The sequence below is a fragment of the Microcebus murinus genome, chromosome 2 (genome assembly GCF_040939455.1).
Source record: "Microcebus murinus isolate Inina chromosome 2, M.murinus_Inina_mat1.0, whole genome shotgun sequence".
NCBI lineage: Eukaryota > Metazoa > Chordata > Mammalia > Primates > Cheirogaleidae > Microcebus > Microcebus murinus.
Window position 1 is genome coordinate 125,623,448 of NC_134105.1, and position 23,888 is coordinate 125,647,335.

The 23,888-nt window shown below is 44.6% G+C and overlaps 1 protein-coding gene across 11 annotated transcripts in view; it reads left to right on the forward strand.

Moving 5' to 3' along the window:
• Window positions 1-6,401, forward strand: part of CEP350 (centrosomal protein 350) — a 192,455-nt gene extending 186,054 nt beyond the window's left edge. For all 11 annotated transcript variants that reach the window (XM_076000426.1, XM_076000425.1, XM_076000432.1 and 8 more), the window contains one exon: window positions 2,507-6,401. In XM_076000426.1, coding sequence (XP_075856541.1) covers window positions 2,507-2,671 — 165 coding nt within the window. In that variant the 3' untranslated portion in view covers window positions 2,672-6,401. The remainder of the gene's footprint in view (window positions 1-2,506) is intronic.
• Window positions 6,402-23,888: the final 17,487 nt, after the last annotated feature.

Below are 23,888 nucleotides of genomic sequence, written 5' to 3' on the forward strand. Positions count from 1 at the left end.
GGGGAGGAAATTGCTCAAAGAACACATTTAATATTAAAGGCTAAGAGAACTTGCCTATAAAATGGAAAGCTGTGCAACTGTTTTTCTTTTTTATTGAGACAGAATCTCTCTCTGTTGCCCAGGCTAGAGTGCCATGGCGTCAGCTTAGATTACAGCAACTTCAAACTCCTGGGCTCAAGTGATTCTCCTGCCTCAACCTCCTGAGTAACTGGGACTATAGGCTTGTGCCACCATGCCCGGCTAATTTTTTATATTTTTAATTCCCCAACTAATTTCTTTTTATTTTTTAGTAGCGATAGGGTCTCACTCTTGCTCAGGCTGTTCTCAAACTCCTGACCTCAAGCGATCCACCCGCCTCGACCTCCCAGAGTGTTAGGATTACAGGTGTGAGCCACCACTCCCGACCAGCTGTGCAGCTTTGAACAAATTCACTGGAGGTGTAAAATCTTTTGTGCAGACACACCTGGAATATAGTTATCCCTCAGCACCAGTTTGTTACATTAGGCTGTTTCTTATAGCATCCTTCGTAAGAGAGGAGCACCAATTCTTTGGTAGGTTGATAAGTATATACTCTCACAACATGGTTGTATGGTCAAATAAATATAGGAAACTCTGAGTTAAACAAATTTTGTTTTGTTTGTTTATTACAGAGATCTCTGTCTCCCAGGCTGGAGTGCACTAGTGTGACCATAGCTCACTATAACCTCAAACTCCTGGACTTAAGCAATCCTCCGGTCTCAGCCTCATGAGTAGCTGGGACTACAGGCATGTGCCATCTTGCTTGGTTAATTTAAAAAATTTTTCGTACATACAGGGTCTCACTATGTTGTCCAGGTTGATCTGGAACTTGTGGTCTCAAGTGATCCTCCCCTCTTAGCCTCCCAAAGTGTTAGGATTGCAGGTGTGAGCCACTGCACCCAGCCTAAACAAGTTTCTTTATGGGTGGACTTCTCTCTAATAGGCTGATGTACATTGTATATCTCCCAGAGGGAGTTCTCTAAATCTATTTGGCCATAGAACCATTTTTGGTGGCATATTAGAGACCAGAGGAATGAATATTGAGGTCCTTCAAACAACCTTCCTCAGAGAAAGAATGTGGCAGTCACCTTGTCATATTTGTCACCCCAGCCTAGGGCATATGTTGGACAATGCTTTTCTTCCCCTCTCTCTCCCTCAAACTTTAGGGTGATATGGTCTCTTTGTCGCAAGAGCCTCTTACTTCCTCATAACAGGAACCAGAGTACAGGCTCCTCCCTCTTCACTTTTTCTGCCTTTTTCGAGACGAAACTGATCAGAGTAAGCCAGAAGCTTTTGTCACTTGACTTTTTTTTTTTGCCAAGTTAGGCCTTTGGTTAGAAACCACTGTGACTCCATTAATTTTGCTGAATTTCTGACTAGATCAGGGCTCACTGTCTCCTTTCTCTACCTGGCCTTCATCCCATTCACAGTGTCATTATGTACAATAAATCTAATATGTTTATTTTATGATGTAGTTTTTAAAAAATTTATTATAAACCAGCATTAAGTCTGGGACAGTTATTTCTAATTTAGTTTTCATTTACCTAGGAATCCCCAAATCCTAAAATTCAAAAAGAACAACATTATATAATAGTAATTTTTTTTCAAATAAGCAATATTTCATTTCAAAAATACCCTAAGAAATATTAAATGTTATTTATTTTTAATACTCCAGAATCACATCCAATAGTATCTTTGGATATGTGTATTTTATAATTGTAAATCCATATACAGACATCTCTGACTTACCATGGTTTGACTTAATTATTTTTCAACTTTATGATGTTGGGAAAGTGATACAAATTCAGTAGAAACTGTACTTCGAATTTTGAATTTTGATGTTTTCCTGGGCTAGTGATAAAGTGGTATGATACTCTCGCAATGCTGGGATATAGCAGTGAGCCCAGCTCTCAGTCAGCCTCGTAATCATGGAGGGTAAACAGCTGATATCCTCCAGTGTACTATGTTGCAGATGATTTGCCCAACTGTAGGCTAATGTAAGTGTTCTGAGCACATGCAAAGTAGGTTGTGCTAAGCTGTGGTATTTGCTAAGTTATTAGGTATGTTAACTGTGTTTTTGACTTAAAACATTTTTAATGTTACTATGAGTTTATCAGATAGCTCATCACAAGGAGCACCTGTAGCTAATATTTTGTGTTCTTTTCTTCCCCGTGAATTCCTATACATATTCCCTTTTGTTGACATAGACAATATACTCATGATTCTTAATATCTGTGAAATACTGGACTATTGTCAAATTTCAGTGTAGTTTTGAAGCCATTTTAATTTTATTTGGCAATTGAGTGTTTTCAAACTTGTTGCAATTTTTAAAGGGGTATTGATGTCATCATATAAATTACCTTTTTTTCTCCAGCTATTTCCTTGGGCTGTATTTCCATGGATTAGACTACAAAGTCAGCAAATATAATTAATTTCCTAGCGTTTGTGTGACAAGGATTTTCTAACCTTGTTGTCTTCTAAATTCTAGGTTCAAGAGCTCCATGAGGAGGAGGCACAGTGGGTGAACTATGATGAGGATGAGTTGTGTGTGAAGATGCAGCTAGCTGATGGGATCTTTGAGAGTTTGATCAAAGACACTATTGATGTTCTGAATCAGATCGGTGAAAAGCAGGGGAGAATGCTACTTGTGTGACATCTTGCAAATAAATCCAACACTGAGTGCTAATATGAGTCCTGGGCCTTTCTGCCTCATGATATACACCCCTCTCCATCATAACAAAAGTGCTTCCAAACCTTACACTTGTTCTTAAAGATTGCTGGTTTGGAGTTCATGGGACAGTGCAGTATATCTGGTATTACAGCCTTTGCCTTTAGAGACTATCCACAGGATTGACTGGTTATTTTCAGTGGGCAGAGTTGCACTCCTGATGTTGAGACACAGTATACTTCTGTGCCTCTTGTTAGCACCCCTACTAGGTCTCAGATGAGGGCTGAAAACACCAGACTTCCTCTGAGCTTAGACTAGGGTATCACTTCTTTGAGTCTGAAGTCAGACAAGAGAGGTATAGATAATGCATCATACCATCTTTGAAATGTAATCCAGGTCTGTACCATTAAAGTCATAAATGGACATTATAATCTCTAAACAGTATTAAACCCATAACCACTTCTAAAATAGGCAAGTTTAATAATGCCTGCCTACTTCACATTCTGGACTTTGTTTCTTTTTGAAGACCGTTTTTTCCCATTATTGCAATTGAGCAGCTCCAAGTGGACTGTCAAGTTAACAGGAACAAATGGTAGCTTTGCTTTCTGAGCACCATCTAAAGAATTTTAAACTTTTGCATTATGTTTAGTTTTCTCTGTATGGACATGGAAACAAAGAAATGCCCCTACTGAAGACTGTGCTCAAAGGATGGATGCAGGGCTGGTTCTTCTACTACCCCTTGGTTTATCCCTGCACTTTTCTTACTCGTTCTGAACCTCTACCAGCTGCTCCCAGAATCACAGATACTCAGGACCATCTCAGGCATCCAGGCATGGCAAAAGTGGAAACAATTCATTTTGGCCTTCAAACCTTCAACTCCCATCTCTCCCCAGGAAGTCAGAGACGCTGTTACTTGAATGATTTAGGAAATGAGTGTGTGCACCAAAGACAAAAAGATACTGTCTATTGTTTTTGTGCTTGTTTTGTGCTATGGAACATTTTTTAATTTATTTTAAGATAAATTATTAAGTTGAAAATGTGTGTCCCTATTCAGAAGCAAAAGATTCTTCTTGTAATAGTTAAACCTCCGTCTTGAAGCTTCTATGCACAGGAAACCTACAGTTTTAACAAACTCATATACATATCGAAGAAGTCAGTTTAATTCAGTGAAAAAAAGGTGGGCTTTTCCAAGATCACCTGCAGTAGCAGAAATGGGATAAAATGATTTAAAGACACTGTAAAAATTTAATTCTGTCTCTCTTACAGCATTGCTTCTCACAACTATTACCTGTATCTGGAAAAAAATCAATAGACTCCAGCTGCTACATTTGAGTATACGAAATAATGCTCTCCTGGGACCTCAGTACCCTGCCTTCTTGACTGGTTTCTCTTAATCAGTCCTGTCCTTCTTCAGGTAATCTAGAAGAATGTGGATAATCTTAGGCATGAATGTAATGCCTTAATATTGAAGGTCCTGATTAGAAGCATGATATAAGACATCTACTGGATACATATTTACAAATATCTTGGTATGTTATACTTCAAAATATGTTAGAAAAACCCCAAAGATGGTATAATCTTTAAGTGTGCACATTTATTTATTTATGCATCTTTCCTCCAAATTTGCCTTTCCATCTTAAATGTTTCACTGTGCACACTTCCATTCCTCTTTGGTTTCATTTTGTCATTATGAGAAAGTTAGTGAAATAATCATTGGAATATTTGCATTTTGCACAATGACTGGTATGATAGCTCTTGACAAATAAGGAAAGCACTGAAATGTGATTGAGTCTTGGGAAATGCTCAGACTGATGTATTACCAGCATTTCTTCTGGGCTTTTGATGTTGAGCTGTAGTCTTGTAGCCATAATGAGCAAATTGACTAAGAGAAGCAAAGGTTTCTTAGGGTTATTAACCAGTAGTGTGGAAATACTGTTTTCATGTGGCCAAGGAAAAGCGAAGGCTTTTCTTTTCAGTGTGTGTTATATGGAAGACAGAAAACATCTTGTCTATATCCTTTGGTTGTTTGTAGGATTACATTGTCTTTATGATACTAGAACTCTACAGCTGCTTTAAATTTTTTATAAATGGATATCAAAATGTTATAGGAATATAGGTTTGTTTGTTTGTTGGTTTTTTTACACCTTCATTATTTGGACCTAAAATCAATTTTTAATAAGAAGTTTATTTTTACTCTTTATGACATTATATTCCAGAAAAGGGAAAAAAAAGTGACATAAGTCTAGAGTTCCCTGGTAAGAAATGCTGCCAAGATTGAGGTGGTAGCTGTCCTAACATACTCCAGCTGTCTTTACTATCTTAAGAACCCTGGGTTCCAGATGAGAGGCAGAAATAGGTCAGTCTTACTCGTTTCTAAAAATAATTGTCTGCAGTTTGATGGCAAGAAAAAAGGGAATCTGTAATTAGCAGATTTCTTATCATTTTACAATAACTATTTGGATCTAATTGAAATGGGTTTATCGTTAGGATTAAGAATGATAAATATGGGAACTCAGCCACTTGTTCCATATTGGTATCTTTTAAATCAAGCCCTGCCTCTTAACCAAGACCCTAAATATTCCCTCTTCCTAATCTTTGTTCCTTCTCCCCACACCCCCATCCTCTTTCACTGTTTCTTCATAATTCCTCTAAGAAAAAGATCTTTGCATCAGCAGTAATATCTTTTAGAATGGCATTATCAGAATTTAGTAGTAAACCAACATCAACATATAGGCTTCAGATTTACTTCTGAGTCCAAAACAATTTGTGCTACCCAGGGTAGTTAACTCTGGGTTAAATAAGTACAGGGTATAGATTCCCTCTTCAGGTCTAAACAGGAATTTTTACTCTAGGGAAAAGTGGGAAGAGCTTAAAAGTAGTTGATAAGGAAGGTAATTTGTTTTTCTTTTACCTAAAAGGAAAGAAAATTCCTTCTGTGACTACAGGTCTCTGAGAAATTATCTTTCAAAAGAGATTTCATTACTCATAAGAGTGTTGTGGCCTATTGATAAAAACAATTTTGTTCACTTTCTTGTCTTGAAAAAAGTGGCCTTAGCTTTTTGCAATACTTGAATAAAGTGTGTACTTGTAAAAGAATTTCTGTAGCACAGCATTAGAGACTCATAACTTTTCTGTAAGAAATTCAAACTTACATCTTCCTTTTACTACCTTAAGAATACTAGTGAATAAAACATTAATTCAAAGAGCAAATGATAGAAACTACAATGAAGTTTAATGCAAATTGTAGGAATTTACATGTTTACAAATCATCTTAAACTGGTTGTACAGCAGTTCAATAAAATGTCTGTATTATAAAAATGTGAAGAAAAATGTAAACTGATATAAAGGAGGTACTGTCATTTTAATTAACCTATGTTTAATAGCTTTTCCTTCTGGACTTTGCAAAGCCTTCTTGGTAAACATACTGCAAAGCATTCTCTGGGAGGCTTAGCCTCCTTGTGTGTACTGTACTGTGCAGACATGAAAAATTAAACCCGTTTACTGTGTATGTGTAAATAGCCTGGTCATCAGGCCATTTTCAGCCAATAGTCACATCCAGTGCAATTTGCACAGAAGATATAAGGGTGTGGTTTGTAAGTATGATCTGTAAAATAACTGGGCTTAATTCCCATGTATACCTGTGTAAATAGATTTGTTAACTGAATTGTACTTTAAGAAAAGATAAAATCTGTAAATAAACTGATTTATAAATTAATTTCATGTCAGGTGTTCATTTTTCCTCTTTTTTAGCTAACATCAGAAAATGAGCCCCTGTAAAATTCACTGGTTTCTGATTTCTTATTTGGTCACGGGGTGCTGCTTATAATTGGCAGTAGAATAAGGTGAACTGTGCATAAGAGCTATTTATTTGCCCTGCACAAAAATGTCAACACAGACATCTGAGCAGCCGGGGCTTTGACAGGTTCACTCATTCATTCAATAGGTAGCCATTGAACACCAACTTTCTGTTCTGAGCACTGTGCTGAGTGTTTAGAGATAGCAAAGAAGATAAATGTGATCCCTGAGTCATGGAGATTAACATGTAATGAAAGAGTCATCAAAAAATAATCTGGGGCCAGGTGCAGTGGCTTATGCCCAGGCCAGGAGCTTGAGACTAGCTGGGAAATACAGTGAGATCCTTATATCTACAAGAACAACAACAACAAAAATGTAGCCACGTGTGGTGTCATTCACCTGTAGTTCTAGCTACTTAGGAGGCTGAGCCAGGAGGATTGCTTGAGCCTGGGAGTTGAAGGTTGCAGTGAGCTGTGATCACGCCACTGTACTCCAGTCTAGGTGACAGCAAGATCCTGTCTCAAAATAATAATTTGAAAAATAATGCATGGCAAATTGTAACAAATGCTGCACAGGAAGCATACACAGAGTTTGAGAATATCTTTAAAAAGGACCCAACAAGGGTGGGAGTGGGTCAGGGAAGGGTTCCCTGATAAATTATAACTTTTCTGCATTGATGAGCTGCTTCCCTCTAATTCATGACAAATGCCATTTCTCCCAAATGACTAGAGTTTTGATCACCCTTGCAAAATAACACATATGGAAAAGTCCCACACAAGTGGGCCACAAAGAATAGCCAATAAACTATAGGTATAGTTCATTTCTGGAAATGTAAGCTTGGAGGGGAATGGAACTAGAGGTGCAAAACAATAAAAGCATTCCAAGGGTGGAAATGTATGGAGCTCAGGACAGTTATCTCTGGTCCAACAGATTAAAAGTAGTAACCACCATCATCCCACCTGAATTCCTCTAGTTGCTCCCGCTGGCCATCTCTACTATACCTTTACACAACCATGAGCATTAAATTCTCAGGGAAAGACTGACCCCCAAATTGCAGCAGAATCTAAGAAATTCTTCAACTCATAAAACATATTTAAGTGCCTACTAAGTGCCAGATGCTGTGGTGGTCCTAAGGATACAGTAGTACTGACAAATTGAATCTTGGAAAAAGACTAAATACCTGTAACCTTGAATCAAAACATGAAAATGGTAGATGAGAGGGTGGGAATTGACAGAGCAGAGCCAAGAATGGTGAAACTTACATTGGTGAGAGCTACAATGGTGAGTGCCTCCAGCAGTGAACACAGTCTGCATTGCATGACATTTTGGTCAACAATGGATGGCATATTCGATGGAGGTCCCATAAGATTATAATGGAGCTGAAAATTCCTATCGCCTAGTGATGTCATAATGTAGTGCAACTTATGTGTTTGTGGCAATTGGTATAAACAAGCCTACTTCAATGCTAGTCATATAAAAAATGTACAGTCATATCCCAGGCCTTCACTTGCCACTCACTCACCCAGAGCAACTTCCAGTCCTGCAGGCTCCCTTCATGATAAGTGTGCCAAGTGTTCCATTTTCTATATTTTATGCCATGTTTTTACTGTACCTCTAGATAATGTAGTAACACAAATACTTACCATGGTGTTACAATTGCTCACAGTATTCAGTACAGTAACATGCTATACAGGTTTATAGTAGGAGCAACAGGCCACACCCTATAGCCCTGGTGTGTAGATGGCTGTAGCATCTAGGTTTGTGTAAGTACACTCTGATGTTCACACAACAACATCATCATCTCTCAGAACATATATATCCCTGTTATTCAGTGACACGTAACTGTACTGAGGAGAAACAGGCCAATGCCCTAAAAAATTCCAGAAAATCTCAGAAGGGGAGGCACTAGCTGCCACAGAAAAAGTTGTGAAGCATGAAGATTGTTTTAGCATTCACTTGGTGACCAGGCTGTGCAGCCAAGGTCAAAAGGCAGATAAGTACCTCCCAGGGAAGAGACCAGTGCACAATTCCAGGTCACTGAGAACAGATAACGCACACACAAGGCTCCACAGGTCACAGCATTTACTTACAGCAAGAGAAGAGAGAGTGCACTAGATCTAGCTCCTGCAATGTGTGGGTCCCCAGTGGCCAATGAGTCCACTCTGTAACCAATGCAGGTGCTGTGACTGCAAGCTCCCCACTTTATGCTGCAGTGGAAGGACCCTCCCCTGCCCCCTACTCCCATACCACCTCTCCACCCCATGGGTTCTCAAGGATGGAAAGCTGGGGACATGTCTGAAGGCCACTGATGAAGGAGCTTAAGCAGAACAAAGTAGTACACCTTGAGTCTGCAATAGAGCAAGATAGTCTCTTGCCAGGAGATAAGCTTGGCACAGACCATAAGAGGCTTATCTCTTGGTAAGGAAGTACACCAGGCCCAAGACCCATTCTTAGGCACCTTTCAGAGGCAGGAAGCTGCATGTGATTTGCCTTTCCCAACTGGGATGAAAACAGAGAAGTTGACTTCAAGTCTTAGAGGAACAGTTGGACCTCCGGTGTCCCCACCCCTACCTAGTGGACCCAGGTTACTTCCTAGTCCTTCTCCTTACCCTCAGGAGATCATTTATTCTATGAAGAAATTGAACCAGAGAGGCCCTGAACTTGAGGACTCCAGGCGCAATAAAGCACCAAAGTGAGGCAACAGACTGAAAATAAGTTAAGGTCTGTGTCCTGAATGGAGGGACCCAGCCAGACTTCTCCATAAGCCTGTCCCCCAGGAAGAAGACTGGAGGACCCTCCTATGATAAAACTGAAAAAAGTTGGTTTGCTGCCTGATGCCCGCCCAGTAACATTCACCAGTCAAAAGCCCCACCCCAGCACAATGACTTACCCATCAGATTTTTAGCACATCATCCATATATGAACTAATGGCCAGTCATCTCCAGGCATTTAAGGAAAGTCACCAATATGAAATAGATTAAACCCAAAGGAAAAAACAATGGGGAATTTGGGGGGATGACAATGCATGGCACAGAAGAAAACATCACAAGAAATAAAATCTCTATTAAAATTAAAATCCTCAGGCTGGGCATGGTGGCTCACGCCTATAATCCTTGCACGCTGGGATGCCGAGGCAGGTGGATCGCTCGAGGTCAGGATTTCAAAACCAACCTGAGTGAGACCCCGTCTCTACCAAAAAAAAAATAAAAAAGAAATTAATTGACCAACTAAAAATATATATACAAAAAATTAGCGGGACATGGTGGCACATGCCTGTAGTCCCAGCTACTCGGGAGGCTGAGGCAGGAGGATCTCTTGAGCCCAGGAGATTGAGGTTGCTGTGAGCTAGGCTGACGCCACGGCACTCACTCTAGCCTGGGCAGCAAAGTGAGACTCTGTCTCAAAAAAAAAAAAAAAAAATCCTCAGATAGCTGAAACAAATTGTGTTCATAAAATAAGGACAGGATGTTCTAGAACAGTGTGCCCCAACCTTTTTGGCACCAGGGACGGCTTTCATGCAGGGCAGGTGTGGTGGTGGTGGGGAATGGCCAGGGAGAGGGGGTGGCTGTAACCGAAGATGCAGCTTCTCTCCCTCACGCCTCACAGCTCACTTCCTGCTGTGCAGCCTGGCTCCAACCTGGCTCCTTCCTGAGTCCTGTTCGCCCTGGGGTTGGGGACTGCTGCTGTGAAAGATTGAGTTCAAGAACATGATTAGCTCTTTTCTTTTTCTACATAATTATTGTGATGTTAATTAATATCAAGTAAAACATTTATTTGCATCACTTGCTTCTGTTCATGTGTTTTCTTGAAGTCTTCACTCCTTCTTCCAAAATGTTGCATACCACACTTGAGGCGATGAAGAAATATTTTCAAAAACCGCAGCTGAAGTACACTCATCTGCAGCTACCTATTTGCTTTAATACATGCAGTGGTGGTCTGTTTTCACTGCCATCTTCTATAGGTTTTTGGAAAACACCTGTCACAATGACCTTCACACACCTTCAAAACTCACAGGCTTTTTCTCACCCTCTCCGTGGCAGCACAGAAAAGCGTGATTAGCTCTTGAGAATTAAAGTACAGGAGCCATAATTTAAAAATCTATACAAAGTGAAGAGATAAATAGAAGAAATCTCCTAGAAAGTAAAATTAAAAAGAATAATAATAGGAGAGAAACAGATAAAATTAAAAAACCAATCCAGGAAATCCAGCATCCAATTAATTGGATATTTAGCAAAAACAGGAGGAAATTATATAAGAAAAAATTCCAGAACTTAAATATGTGAGTTTCCAATTGTAAGTGGTCTAATGAGTGACTATAAATGAAAATAAACCCACACTGAGGCATGCCATTGTGAAATGTCAGGACTCTGTGGGTAAAGAAACTATTCTAAATGTTTCTGAAGAGAAAAATAAAATATCACATATAAAGGGTTAGGAATAAAGATGTCATTGCTCTCCTAAACAGTAACACTGGAGGCCTCCAGAACACAGAGGATCATTTTTGAAAATTGAGTGAATGTAGACATCCAAAAGTCTACATTCAGCCAAACTGTGAATCAAGTATGAAGATAGAATGTGGAAATTCAAAGTGTCACTTCCCAAGCATCCCTTCTCAGAGGACATCGAAAATGAAAGATAAAGACTTGAGATCTAGAAACAGGAAATCCAACCCAGGAAGAGTGTGAGGGAAATTCCCAGGGTGGCAGTGGCCTTGCAGGCCGGGGAAGGTCGGAGGCCTCCAGCAGGGAATGGGGAGAGGGAATAAATACTCTGATGTTTCTAACAACATGAAGAAAAGGGGTGAGGAAAAAGGTTCAAAGAAGAGTAATGAAAAAATGAGGAAAAGGAGTAAGGAACAAGCATGGGGTGAGGGAAACTTGCCCTTTCCCCCTGAAAGTTCGCTGAAAAATCAACTCACAATGAAGGCAGTTGTAACAAGAGAGATGTTTGTTAATCAGTATCATGTGCATGGGGAGAATCACATAGTGATTAGCCAATATTCCAGTGAGGTTCAGATATTTTTATACATGCCTTTTAGAGGGGAGGGGGATGAGGAGTGCGGATGATCCTGTTCAGGGCGGTAAAGGGCTGCTAGGCAGGACGGAGGGACGGGTCCAGGAACAGCAGCCTGGCGCCCAGGTGGCGGCAGGAGCAGCTGGGTCCACCCTGCGAGGCTGAACCCAGAGGAGGAGAGGAAGGGCTGAGCGACCCTGCGCTGCCCTCGCAGTCAGGACACTTGCTCCTCTCACCTTCCCAGTGGTGCGGAGGGTGCAGGACAGGGTGACACTCATGGCGTCACCCAGATGAGGGGCCTCCTGTGCTGGCAGGGCAGGGCCTGTGCCCTCTTCTGCAGTCCAGGTGACTGGCCTGGCCCCTTGGGTTCCCCTGGGCCTGACGGGGGTGCACCTGGGCCAGCACGTCCATCCTCCCGGAGTGTGAGAGGAGCGAGCGGGACACACGCGGATGGCTGACGACTGTGCTGCTTGACTCAGCCCTGGCCCTCCGGGCTCAAGTCCCTCCTCTGTAGCATGAAAGGATTGAAACAATTAATCTCAAAAATCTTTTCTAGCTTTGAGAGTCCTTGATTTTATTTGTGGAAAACAAATATGTTTATATTGAGATCAATTTAGCAAATCGTTTCCTAGAGTAAATTTTATTTTAAAGGCAACTGTAGCTCAATTGTGTTCTTCCTATTGTTCAAATCTTTAAAGAAAAAATGTTGAAATGTCACTCCAAGCTTCTAATTCAAGCAGCTTGATTCTCCAGGGCAAGGAGGAGCAAGACTACCTCCAGGAAGCAGGGTCAAACCTCTGGTGAGCACAAAGCACAGAGAACTCTGTCCTTATCCAAATGCTCTCAAGAAGGGAGGGCAAGAGTGGTGATATCCATATTACCTGCCTCTATCCACCTACCCACTCATCCATCCACCACCCACCCACATATCCACCTACACATCCACCCACCCACTCATACACTCACATATCCACCGACCCACCCATCCACCCACCCACCCATCCCCCCACTCATCCCTCCACCATCCATCCACTCATCCACCCACCCATCCATCCACCCACCCACCCACCCATCCCTCCACCCACCCACCCACTGAGACACCCACATATCCAACCACCCACCCATCCATCCATCCACCACCCACCCACATATCCACCTACACATCCACCTACCCACTCATACACTCACATATCCACCCACCCACCCATCCACCCACCCACCCATCCCCCCACTCATCCCTCCACCATCCATCCACTCATCCACCCACCCATCCCTCCACCCACCCACCCACTGAGACACCCACATATCCAACCACCCACCCATCCATCCATCCACCACCCACCCACATATCCACCTACACATCCACCTACCCACTCATACACTCACATATCCACCCACCCACCCATCCATCCACCCACCCATCCCCCCACTCATCCCTCCACCATCCATCCACTCATCCACCACCCACCTACTGAGACACCCACATATCCAACCACCCACCCATCTATCCATCCACCACCCTCCCACATATCCACCTACACATCCACCCACCCACTCATACACTCACATATCCACCCACCCACCCACCCACCCACTGAGACACCCACATATCCACCCACCCACCCATCCATCCACCCATCCATCCACCCACCCATCCATCCACCCACCCATCCATCCACTCATCCACCCACCCACCCACCCACCCATCCCTCCACCCACCCACCCACTGAGACACCCACATATCCACCCACCCATCCATCCACCCACCCATCCCCCTACTCATCCCTCCACCCATCCATCCACTCATCCACCCACCCATCCATCCATCCACCCACCCACCCATCCCTCCACCCACCCACCCACCCACTGAGACACCCACATATCCACCCACCCATCCATCCACCCACCCATCCCCCTACTCATCCCTCCACCATCCATCCACTCATCCACCCACCCATCCATCCATCCACCCACCCACCCATCCCTCCACCCACCCACCCACTGAGACACCCACATATCCACCCACCCATCCATCCCCCCACTCATCCCTTCACCATCCATCCACTCATCCACCCACCCATCCATCCATCCACGCACCCACCCATTCATCCACCCACCTATCCATCCATCCATCCACCCATTCACCCATCCATCCACCCACCCACCCATCCTCCCCATTCTGACACCAAAATGGTAGCCACTCTGTCGGGACAGGAGACTGCAGGCAGGTTCATGAAGGCTGCCGATTGTTCTGTGGCCACACCTTTCATCTGGGCACCTCCTGGGATATCTGACTTCCTTACACTCAGTTCCCCTCTACCTCCAACGTGGTTCTAGGGGCACCTCCTCCAGGAAGACTTCCTTGACTCCCTTGCACAGGGCAAGTGGGTCTCTCCCCTCTGTGCTCCCTGGTGCTGGGCCTGTTTCTCTCCAGCCCGATAACAGCCTGTGACGTTTGTATCTGACTGGTGGGATACCTGAGGACAGAGACCACGGTTCAGTTCATCTTTGCACCAGTCACCAAGCGCAGTGTCTGGATACAGCAGTGGCTCCATACATTTTTTGTTTAATTTGCCCAATCTGGTCAATAAAGAAAGAACTATTATCCTGCGCTAGAGTCCCAGTTGACTCTTCTGCCTGTGATCTGCTCTAGAAGGAAAAATAGACTTTAGCGTCTCAGTCTCTGCGGACTGCACAGCTTCAAGATGATATGATTAACTCCTCCAGCCTCTAAGGCAGTTTGATTTCAGTTCAACTTTATTACATTTCAGAATCTTCTCTCAGATTTTTCTTTAATTCCTCAGCTTCATTCAAAATAGTACATAGGTTCAGTCTTGACAGAGAGAGAGATGTATTAGCCCATCCCTCTGGAACCTGATATTATGTGGAATTGACCCCCGCTCCTCAGTTCGCTGTGATTGCCAAGGACCCCATATGCTTGGCTTCCAGCAGGTCTCCTCACCTCCGGCCTGGCCCTGGTGACTCTTGAGCATGCCACGTGTCTTCCTTCTCCCTGGAGACCTGCCGGCTCAGCTCTGCACCTGGGCTGGCACCACGCTGGTCGTAGACGGTTGGTGCCCAGCATGTTTCTGGCCCCGGCGCCTGGACGGCTCAGCCCTGCCCCTCCTCCCACCTTCACCCTGCACTCCGCCCTCTGGACTTGGGCCCAGCATCCCTCCTTCAGGAAGGGAGGCCCCGAGAGGGGCTCTCTCCCCTGCACGCCTGCCCTGGCATCACTGAGCTTCTCTATCTGACGTTAACATTGTCCCTTCCGTGTCCTCCACTAAGGTGAGGCGTGATCGGGAAAGGTAAGTAAAGATACGTGTACAGGCTATGTCTTGCCGAGTGGAGTTTATCCCAGAAATACAAATTGGTTTAACACTAAGACAAAAGCCAAACTATCCATGCAAATCAACACCTTAATAGAATAAAGGAGAAAACTAATAATCCCAATATTTCAGGAAATATGTGCAATGAAATTCAAAATGCATTTATGGTAAAAACTCACAGGGAACTGGACTAGCAGGAACTTCCTTGATACTGTAAGGAGCATCTACAATAAAATCTATTGCACACCTTATACTTAATGTTAAAGAGCTGGCCTCTTGGGTGGTTAGTTTCATGTGGCCAGTTGTCTGGTCACACGCCTGTCTAGATGTGCTGTGAAGGTATTTTTAGATGTGAGTCACACTCAGAAGACTCTGAGTGAAGCCGATTACTCTCTGCAGTGCACGTGGGTCTTGTCTAAGCATTTGAAGGTTTATGAGCAAAGACTGAGGTTTCCGAAGGATTCTAACCCCAGACCACAGCACAGAAACCTGCCTTGCGTTGAAAGGCCCAAACTAGCCTAAAGGCCCAAACTAGCCTAACCAGCTTTTCGCTTCTGTAACTATGCTTGCTCATAGGTAATTAAGACCCCTACCCCTCCCTTTTTCTTTATCTTTTCCCGTAAGTGTCCTTTGCAAGTTCTCAGAATTGGGTAGTGGTCGTGCAACTGGTTGTGCAAGATGGAGCTACTGGAATTTCCCCACCCTAAACTCCCCGGCCACCTGCGTGTGGTCTCGCCCCATAAAAACCCTAAGCTTGAGAGCTTCGGGGCGGCAGCCTCCCCATCTTGGTGATGCTGTTTAGCCCCTGCGCGCGCTGGAAATAAATCCGCTTGCTCTCTTGCATCAAGCCTCTGGACTCTGAGTCTTTTTGGGCGGTCGTCTCTCTCTCCCAAACGGGCTGTACATTTCTACGGCCCAACAGCGTAAGGCGGGCTTGCAGCTGCTGCAATCCTGTGAGGCATTTCTTTAAAAATCTATCTGTCGTTCTATTGACCAGTTCACCTATTGATATCCTATTGGTTCTGTTTCTCTGGAGACTCTGACACAGAGAGTGATTCTAGAGGAACAAAGTCTTTAGGATGATGAGTTTTCTGACTTTGTTCTGGGCTTCCAGGAACCAGTTCTCTAATACAGTTAGATTGAAAAGCTTAGGAGTGGCTCTATTTCCAGTAGTAAAGACAGCACTGAGAGTCTATGGTATTGAGGAAAAAATAATTCCTGAACACTTGTTTAAAAATGGCAAGGAAGGAAGAATTTATTCAAGATTATTCCAACAGAAGAGAAATACTAAACTCAACTCTGCACACAGCACAGGCTTGGGGGACGTGAAACAGACAAGAGGAAGAGGGGTCTGCGGGTGGAGGTGGGTCAGATGCCAGGGCAGGAAGATTCTTGCCACCCAGCCTGGCAGGCTGCTTGCTGAGGGCAGGCCACGGTGCCCCTGCTAGACACCTTGGCAGCATTCTTTGCTAAAACCAGGCTGGACAGGCTCTGTGGCCCCTACGCTGGCACAGGGCTGCACTGAAGTGGCGCTTCCCTGGGTCCCTGCCCTGCCCCCGGTCCTGCTGGGACATTGGCCATGAGAGTGGATGCTCTGAAGAGGACCACAACGATTCCGCAGGAGGCCCAGGGAGCAACCCTGTGGGAGAGGGGAGCTGGTGCTGAGCTGGTCAGCCAGCAGGGACCTCACTCATCAGACCCCTCCGGGACACCTCCCTGCCATGGGGGCAGACGTCCCTGAGAACTGCTCCAGGGCGAGACCCTAGGGGCCTGGGACCCATGAGAGCCAGAGCCAGAGCCTGAGGAGGGTGGGAGGGCCTTCTCAGAAGAAGACCCCCAGGAAAGCCCAAAGGGGAGGGGGACCTTCTCCATCCCCTTCTCCTCTGCAGAACCGGGTCCTGGGGTGCAGGAAGGTGGCTCTGGGGCTGGATAAGGAGGACAAGCCAGTGCTGGGAGAGCGGCTGGGGCGCAGGGTACCGGAGCTGTGGGGAGCTCACTGTGGTTGACGAGGGGCACAGTGTCGTGGGACGGGGGCTAGTGGGTCCCAGATGTCTGCGTGTCATGTGGGGACAATGCTGAAGGTTCACCAAGCAGGGGCGGGCACGTGACTGTCATGAGGATGGGGACAGGGAAGAATCCAGCTCCTGAGAGACACCAGCCGGGGCCAGAGACCCACTGAGCACGGGAGCCTCGTAGATCGATATAGAATCCGTCATGTTCAATTATCTTGCAGAAAAAGCCAGAGGTTTCTCATAATTCAACACCTCATTAGCTATTGATTCAGCACAGATTCTCATCTACTGTGACTATATTTTATACAAATTATTTCGGACAAGAATTATGTCCCTAATAACATTGATCTTCATAAGATTGTCGCGGAGCATCTTGCCTGGGGCCTCTGTCCTTGGGTTTGCAGCTACCAATCAAAGCAGAGGACGCTGCAGACGACCTGGGGCCACCGCCCTGGTTGGAAGCCGGGGGCCAAGGCGGGGCCCCTGGGAGGACTCGCAGGGCCTGTCCTCGTGAAGGGCGAGCGCCGCCCCTGCCCTCAGCCCCGTCTGCTGGGCTCCCCCACCCTCCTGTGGTCTGGGGACCTCCCGCCCGACGGGCGCCGGGGAGAGACGACACTTCTCAGAAGGCCGCAGGGCTCTGCGCTGACTTGCTGGGCACCCGCAGGCGTTTGGAGGGAGATTTATCCTGGGGCTCAGCGACAGGGCACAGCCATCGCCCTAATGCGTTATCGGGCTTGTTGAAATTCTAGCTTTGCGCTTGGCTTCGCTCGGATGCCTGCGGCCCTGCTCCAGCCTGCTACTTAATTCTTCTGTCATTAAGGAATCCAATCTCCGATTCCAGTGGCTTGGGGGGGCAGCGGCTAACAGATCTCGAACCGTCTGCTAGTCGCTGTTCCTCAGACCCCGGGCGAGAGCCAGGGGCGCGGGAAGCGGCTGGGGGCCGCAGGGGCACGGCAAGGCTCGGCTCTTGCAGGGGTCGTTGGGCGCCGGCGGGCGCCTCCGAGCCCTGAAGCGACGCGCAGCCTCGCGACACGCGTTCCCTCGGTGCCGCTCCCCAAGAGGGCTCAGGGGACACTGGCTCCTTCTGCGTGGGCGGCCCCGCGCCTGCGGCCTGCGTGCAGCGGGTGCGGGGCCGCCAGCGCCGCCCCCCAGACTGCGGACGCGCCGCCCGGCCCTGGAGCGACTGGAACCTGCGCAGCGTCAGCCCTCGGGCCGCCCGGAGGCAGGCCTGCTGACGGCGTTTCCGGCGTTTTCGTACCTGAAGCCCCTTTGTAATCGGAAAATTGGTTTATTTCTCCATCCTGCTGGCTCCCTGCTACGCAGTCCTCACCCAGTCCTCACCCTTCGAAGTTGGAAGCTGGCAGTTGCAGCCGCACCCCCGTCTCTGCCGCCTTTCCTGCGCTGCCTGCTCGGAGCCAATGAGACGAGGGCAGGTTTCCTGAGAACCATTCCCGTCGTAAATGACTGTAGGCGGCTGATTTTCGCTGGGATTCAGTGCACAGTGCCCTCCTCGTGCCTTGCGGGGACGCGGCGGCGGCTTGGCTCCCAGCGGCCCTCAGACGCAGCCTGGCCCGTGTCCAAGCCTAAATATCTGCTTTGGCTCCAACTCAATGTGCCCGTTTGTATTGTTGGTAGTTTTCAAATAAATGTGCCTGTGGCAACAATTGGAGACCCCGGCCTTGCTCCTTTCCCTCTGGCATCATGAATCATCTGGCTCTAAATAAAGCCCTCGGCCTGCCTCACCGGCTCCCCTCCCTCCCTGGTCCCAGACATCCGCCTGTTCTCATCTTCTGCTGCTCCAGCGCACACGCCTTTGGGTTCTCAGCTGCCCGCTCGCCACCAGCTCCTGCGCACAGAGGAGGCCACCAAATTGAACCTTTCCCCAGCTGCGGAGACAGGCAGGGTGCCCTGATCCCAGTCCTGGGCTCCAGGACGTGCAGGGCCAGCCCCGGGACACGTGGCTGTTCTGTCCAGGAAAAACTGTGAAAAAGACTCTGCTCATTGAGAGATTCCATCAGTTATTCTTTGCAAGACAAGAAAATTGGAGACAATGCTCTGAAACATACTTAATTTTGTTTGTGGGACAATATAAAGATGCCAAGTCCATATGGAAAGGGTGGGCCTTCGTTAATTTCCTCAATGAGCCTTCGTTAATTTCTCCTTAATTAGCTTCATTACTTCCGTGGTTTGTGGGTTTACCTGTCCATCCATTCATTCCCCTGCCCCCCCACCCCCGACTCTAAGTGCCAGGCGTGGGGGTCTGTGGATGGCCGCCCGAGCAATCGGGTGTGTGTTCCAGCTCTCCAGCGTCTTCAGGGCCGCACCAGTCCACAGCAGCCAGCTGAGGTTTGGAGCCGAAGGAGGCCCTTTCAGTGGTCCCAAGCAGGTATCCATGGCTCGTCTGCCCTGTGCACTGCGGAGCTCTCCAGGGTGCTGGACCGGATTTGCGGCACCCAGTGTGGCGCACCTGCAGGCGTCCGTGGCAGAGGGTGGGACCCTGGGGTAGGGGGAGGCTGGGCATACGGAGCTTGGGGAGGCAGAATGGGCAGAGAAGGGGACCAAGGTGATTTTCAGGGGTGGGGTGTGGAAGAACCGTGAGTGTTGGTGCCTATTTTGTGGCATGGGAACACAACACCTTTCAAGAGGAAGGTGATTGACTTTCTCAGGACTGTACATTCCTGAAGTCAGGGATGATGATTGTCTTGTTTCTAGCACATTGCAACACTGACACAAATGACAGGCGATAGAATTTAAGAGAATAAATACTACAGAGTCTGAGTCGAGGCTGGACCCTGTGTACCAGGGGCAGATGCCGTTGGTGGTTGCTCCATAGTGCCTGGCACGCACCACAGAGGCTGCCTCAAGAGTGCTCCTGTGAGGCATCTTGGGTGGGGCACAGCCCCAAAATCCCCTCTTAAACCTCCACCAATCGCCTGCAAATTTCTGTGGCAGATGCATCCCTTCATGCTAGAATGCCCAAGGACTGAAACTCGTCCTCTCCACCTAGGTGGCTCCAGGCCGTGGGGATGTGATAGCACAGCTCCAGGCCAGGAAATGCAGATGGTCCCTAGCTGGTTAGGGTTAGGGTTCCTAATCCTAACCTTAACACAAAACCCTAACCCTAACCATAAACCTAACATTATCCAAAAAGTACCTTGACTACATGCTTGATTACTATGAAATGTGAAGCAGTGTGTAGAGTTTTCTGTTAATCCCACATAAGAAAAGGATAAGTACTTTCATAAAGAAGTTTTAAATGCCAATATTTACAGTGACTTACCCAAAGAAGGGAGAAAGTGCATTGATTACACATTTACTTTTCTCTGAGAACTGAAGCACTATTTATAATTTCTGGTCAACTCATATAACAAACATTAAGTTCTTTCATGAAGAAGATCCATATGCAACCCTAGCCCTAACCCTAACATGAAACACTAACCCTAACAATAACTCTAAACTATCCTTGAAGTACATTGAATATACTTCTCTGAAAAGAGAAGCAGTGTGTAGAGTTTCCAGTGTATGGCTCATAAGAAACAGTAAATACTTCCATAAAGAAGTTCCAGGCCGGGCGCGGTGGCTTACGCCTGTAATCCTAGCTCTCTGGGAGGCCGAGGCGGGCGGATTGCTCAAGGTCAGGAGTTCAAAACCAGCCTGAACAAGAGCGAGACCCCGTCTCTACTATAAATAGAAAGAAATTAATTGGCCAACTGATATGTATATAAAAAATTAGCCGGGCATGGTGGCGCATGCCTGTAGTCCCAGCTACTCGGGAGGCTGAGGCAGCAGGATCGCTTGAGCCCAGGAGTTTGAGGTTGCTGTGAGCTAGGCTGATGCCACGGCACTCACTCTAGCCTGGGCAACAAAGCGAGACTCTGTCTCAAAAAAAAAAAAAAAAAAAGAAGTTCCAAAGGTAAATATTTACAGTGACTTATCCAAAGAAGCAAGAAATTGCTTTGATAACACACTTGCTTTTCTCTGAGAACTGAAGCAGTGTGTAGAGTTTCCTAGAAAAGACACAAAAGATACAGTAAGTTGTTTCGTAAAGAACTTGCAAAGGGAAATAATAACAGTGACTTACAAAAAGAAGCAAGAAAGTGTGTTGATTATACACCTGCTTTTCTCTGAGAACAAAAGTAGTGTTTATGCTTTCTGGTCAAATTTGCATAACAAATATTAAGTTTCTTCATAAAGAAGTAACATATGCAATCTTAACTCTAACCTTAACGTGAAACCTTATCCCTAACTCCCACCTTAGTCCGAAACACTAACCCTAACCCTAAAGCTAACCAGCAACAATAACTCTAACTCTAACAATAACCCAAACCGTAACCCTATCCGAGAAGTATGTTGAATATATGTTAGCTTTTCTCTGAAATGTCAAGGAGTGTGTAGAGTTTCTTATAAATCACACATAAGCAACAGATAAGTACTTTCTTAAAGAAGTTTCAAAGGCAAATATTTACAGAGACTTGACACAGAAGGGAGAAAGTGGGTTGATTACACACATGCATTTCTCTGAGAATTGAAGCAGTGTTTATACTATCTAGGCATATTAAAATAACACACATAAAGTAGTTTCCAAAGAAGTTCCATATGCAACCCTAACTCCAACCTAATTCGAAACCCTAACCCAAACACTATCCTTAAGCCGAAACCCTGACCCTAATCCTAACGCTAACACTCTCTTAGAAGGGCTTGAATATATGTTTGCTTTATCTGAGTAGTGAAAATGTGTTTAGAGTTTCCTGGAAATCACCACTAAGAAGCAGTAAGAACTTACATAAAGAAGTTCCAAATGAAATATTTACAGTGCCTTATACAAACAAGTGCAAAACGGTAATGATAACACACTTGCTTTTCTCTGAAAACTGAAGCAGTTTCTAGAGTCTCCTAGAAAACACAAAGAAATACAATAAGTTATTTAATAAAGAAGATCCAAAGGTAAATATTTACATTGGTTTACACAAAGAAGAGACAAAGAGTGTTGCTTTCCTCTGAAAACTAAAGCAATGTTTATAGTATCCAAGAAAATTCACATAACAAACAGAAAGTTCTTTCTAAAGAAGTTCCATATGCAAAACTAACCCTAAACTTAATTAGAAACCCTAACACTAACCATAGCATGAAACCTTACCCTAACCTTAAGACGAAAGACTAACGCTAACCCTAACCCTAAGGCGAAAACATAAACTTAACCCAAAAACTGTCCTAGAAGTACATTGAATATACACTTGCTTTTCTCTGAAAAGTGAAACAGTGTTTAGAGTTTCGGGTGAATCGCACAGAAGAAAAAGTACTTTTATTAAAAAGTTCCAAACACAAATGTTTAAAGTAACTTACAAAAGGAGGCCAGAAATTACATTGATAAGACACTTGCATTTCTCTGACAACTAAAGAAGATTGTAGAGTTCCAAGAAAACACACACGAGGACACTAAGTTATTTGATAAAGAACTTAATATGGAATATTTACAGCGACTTAAACAGAGCGGGGACAAGGTGCATTGATTATACACATGCATTTCTCGGGGAAAGGAAGCAGTGCTTATACCATCCATGAAAATTCATATAATAAACATAAAGTTCTTTCCAAAGAAATTCTATATGCAAACATAACCCTAACCACAGTGCAAAACGCTAAGCATAACACTAACACAAGTGTGAAATCCTAACCCTAACCTGAACTCTAACTATATCCATACTGCAAAACCCTAAACCTAAAACTAAACATAAGGAAAAACCCTAATTCTAAACCTAACCCTAACAATATCCTAGAAGTACATTGAATATATGCTCGCTTTTCTGTGAAAAGTGAAACTGTGTTTAGAGATGCCTGTTAATAGGATGTAGGAAACAATAAAAAATTTCATAAAGAATTTTCAAGAGCAAATATTTAGAGTGATTTAAACAAAGAGTGAAAAATTGCATCAATAACACACTTGCTTTTATCTGACAAATGAAGCAGTTAGTAGAGTTTCCTAGAAAACACACATAAATACAATGTTATTTCATAAAAACTTCCAAGGGAAATATTTATAGTGACTTAAACAACGAAGCAACAAAGTGGGTTGAGTATACATTTGCTTGTATCGGAGAACTGAAGCAGAGTATATAGTATCCAGGCAAATTAAAATAATAAACATAAAGTTCCTTGTAAAAATAGTCCATATGAAACCCTAACCCTAACGCTTATACTAATTCGAAAAGCTAACCATAACCCTTAACCTAACATGAACCTTAAGGCAAAACCCTAACCCTAATCATAACCATAACCCTAAACCTAACTGAAACCTAACCATAATCCTAAACCCTAACCTAAATCCTAACGCTAATTCAAAACCCTAACTTAGGGCTAATTCTAACCCTAACTTTAGTGCGAAACAGTAAACATAACCTTAACCGTAAGGCGAAACCCTAACCTTAATCCTAATGCCAACCATACCGCAAACACCCTAACTCTAACCCTTACCATAAGGCAAAACACTATCTCTAAAACCTAACCTAACACAATAATATAAGTACATTGAATACACGCTTATTTTCCGTTAAAAGTTAACTATGATTAGACATTTCTGCTAATCGCACATAAGAAAAATTAAATGCTTTCATAAAGAAGTTCCAGCGCAAATATTTACAGTGACTTACACAAACAAGAAATTGCATTGATAACAAACTTGCTTTTCTCTGACAAAAGAAGCAATTTGTAGAGTTTCTTAGACAAAACACAAGAATACAGTAAGTTATTTCAAAAAGAACTTCCAAATGGAAATATTTACAGTGACTTCAACAAACAAAAGACAGGTGTGTGGAGTACACACTTGCTTTCTCTGAGAACTGAAGCAGTGTTTACAGTATCCAGGCAAATTCAAATAAAAACCATAAAGTTCTTTCCAAAGAAATTCCATATGCAATGCAAATCCTAACTATAATTCAAAATGCTAACCCTAACCGTAACCCTAGTGTGAAACTCTAACCATAAGCCAAACCTTAAGGTGAAACCACAATCCTAACCATAACTCAAAACCCTAACCCTGACACTATCCTAGAATTA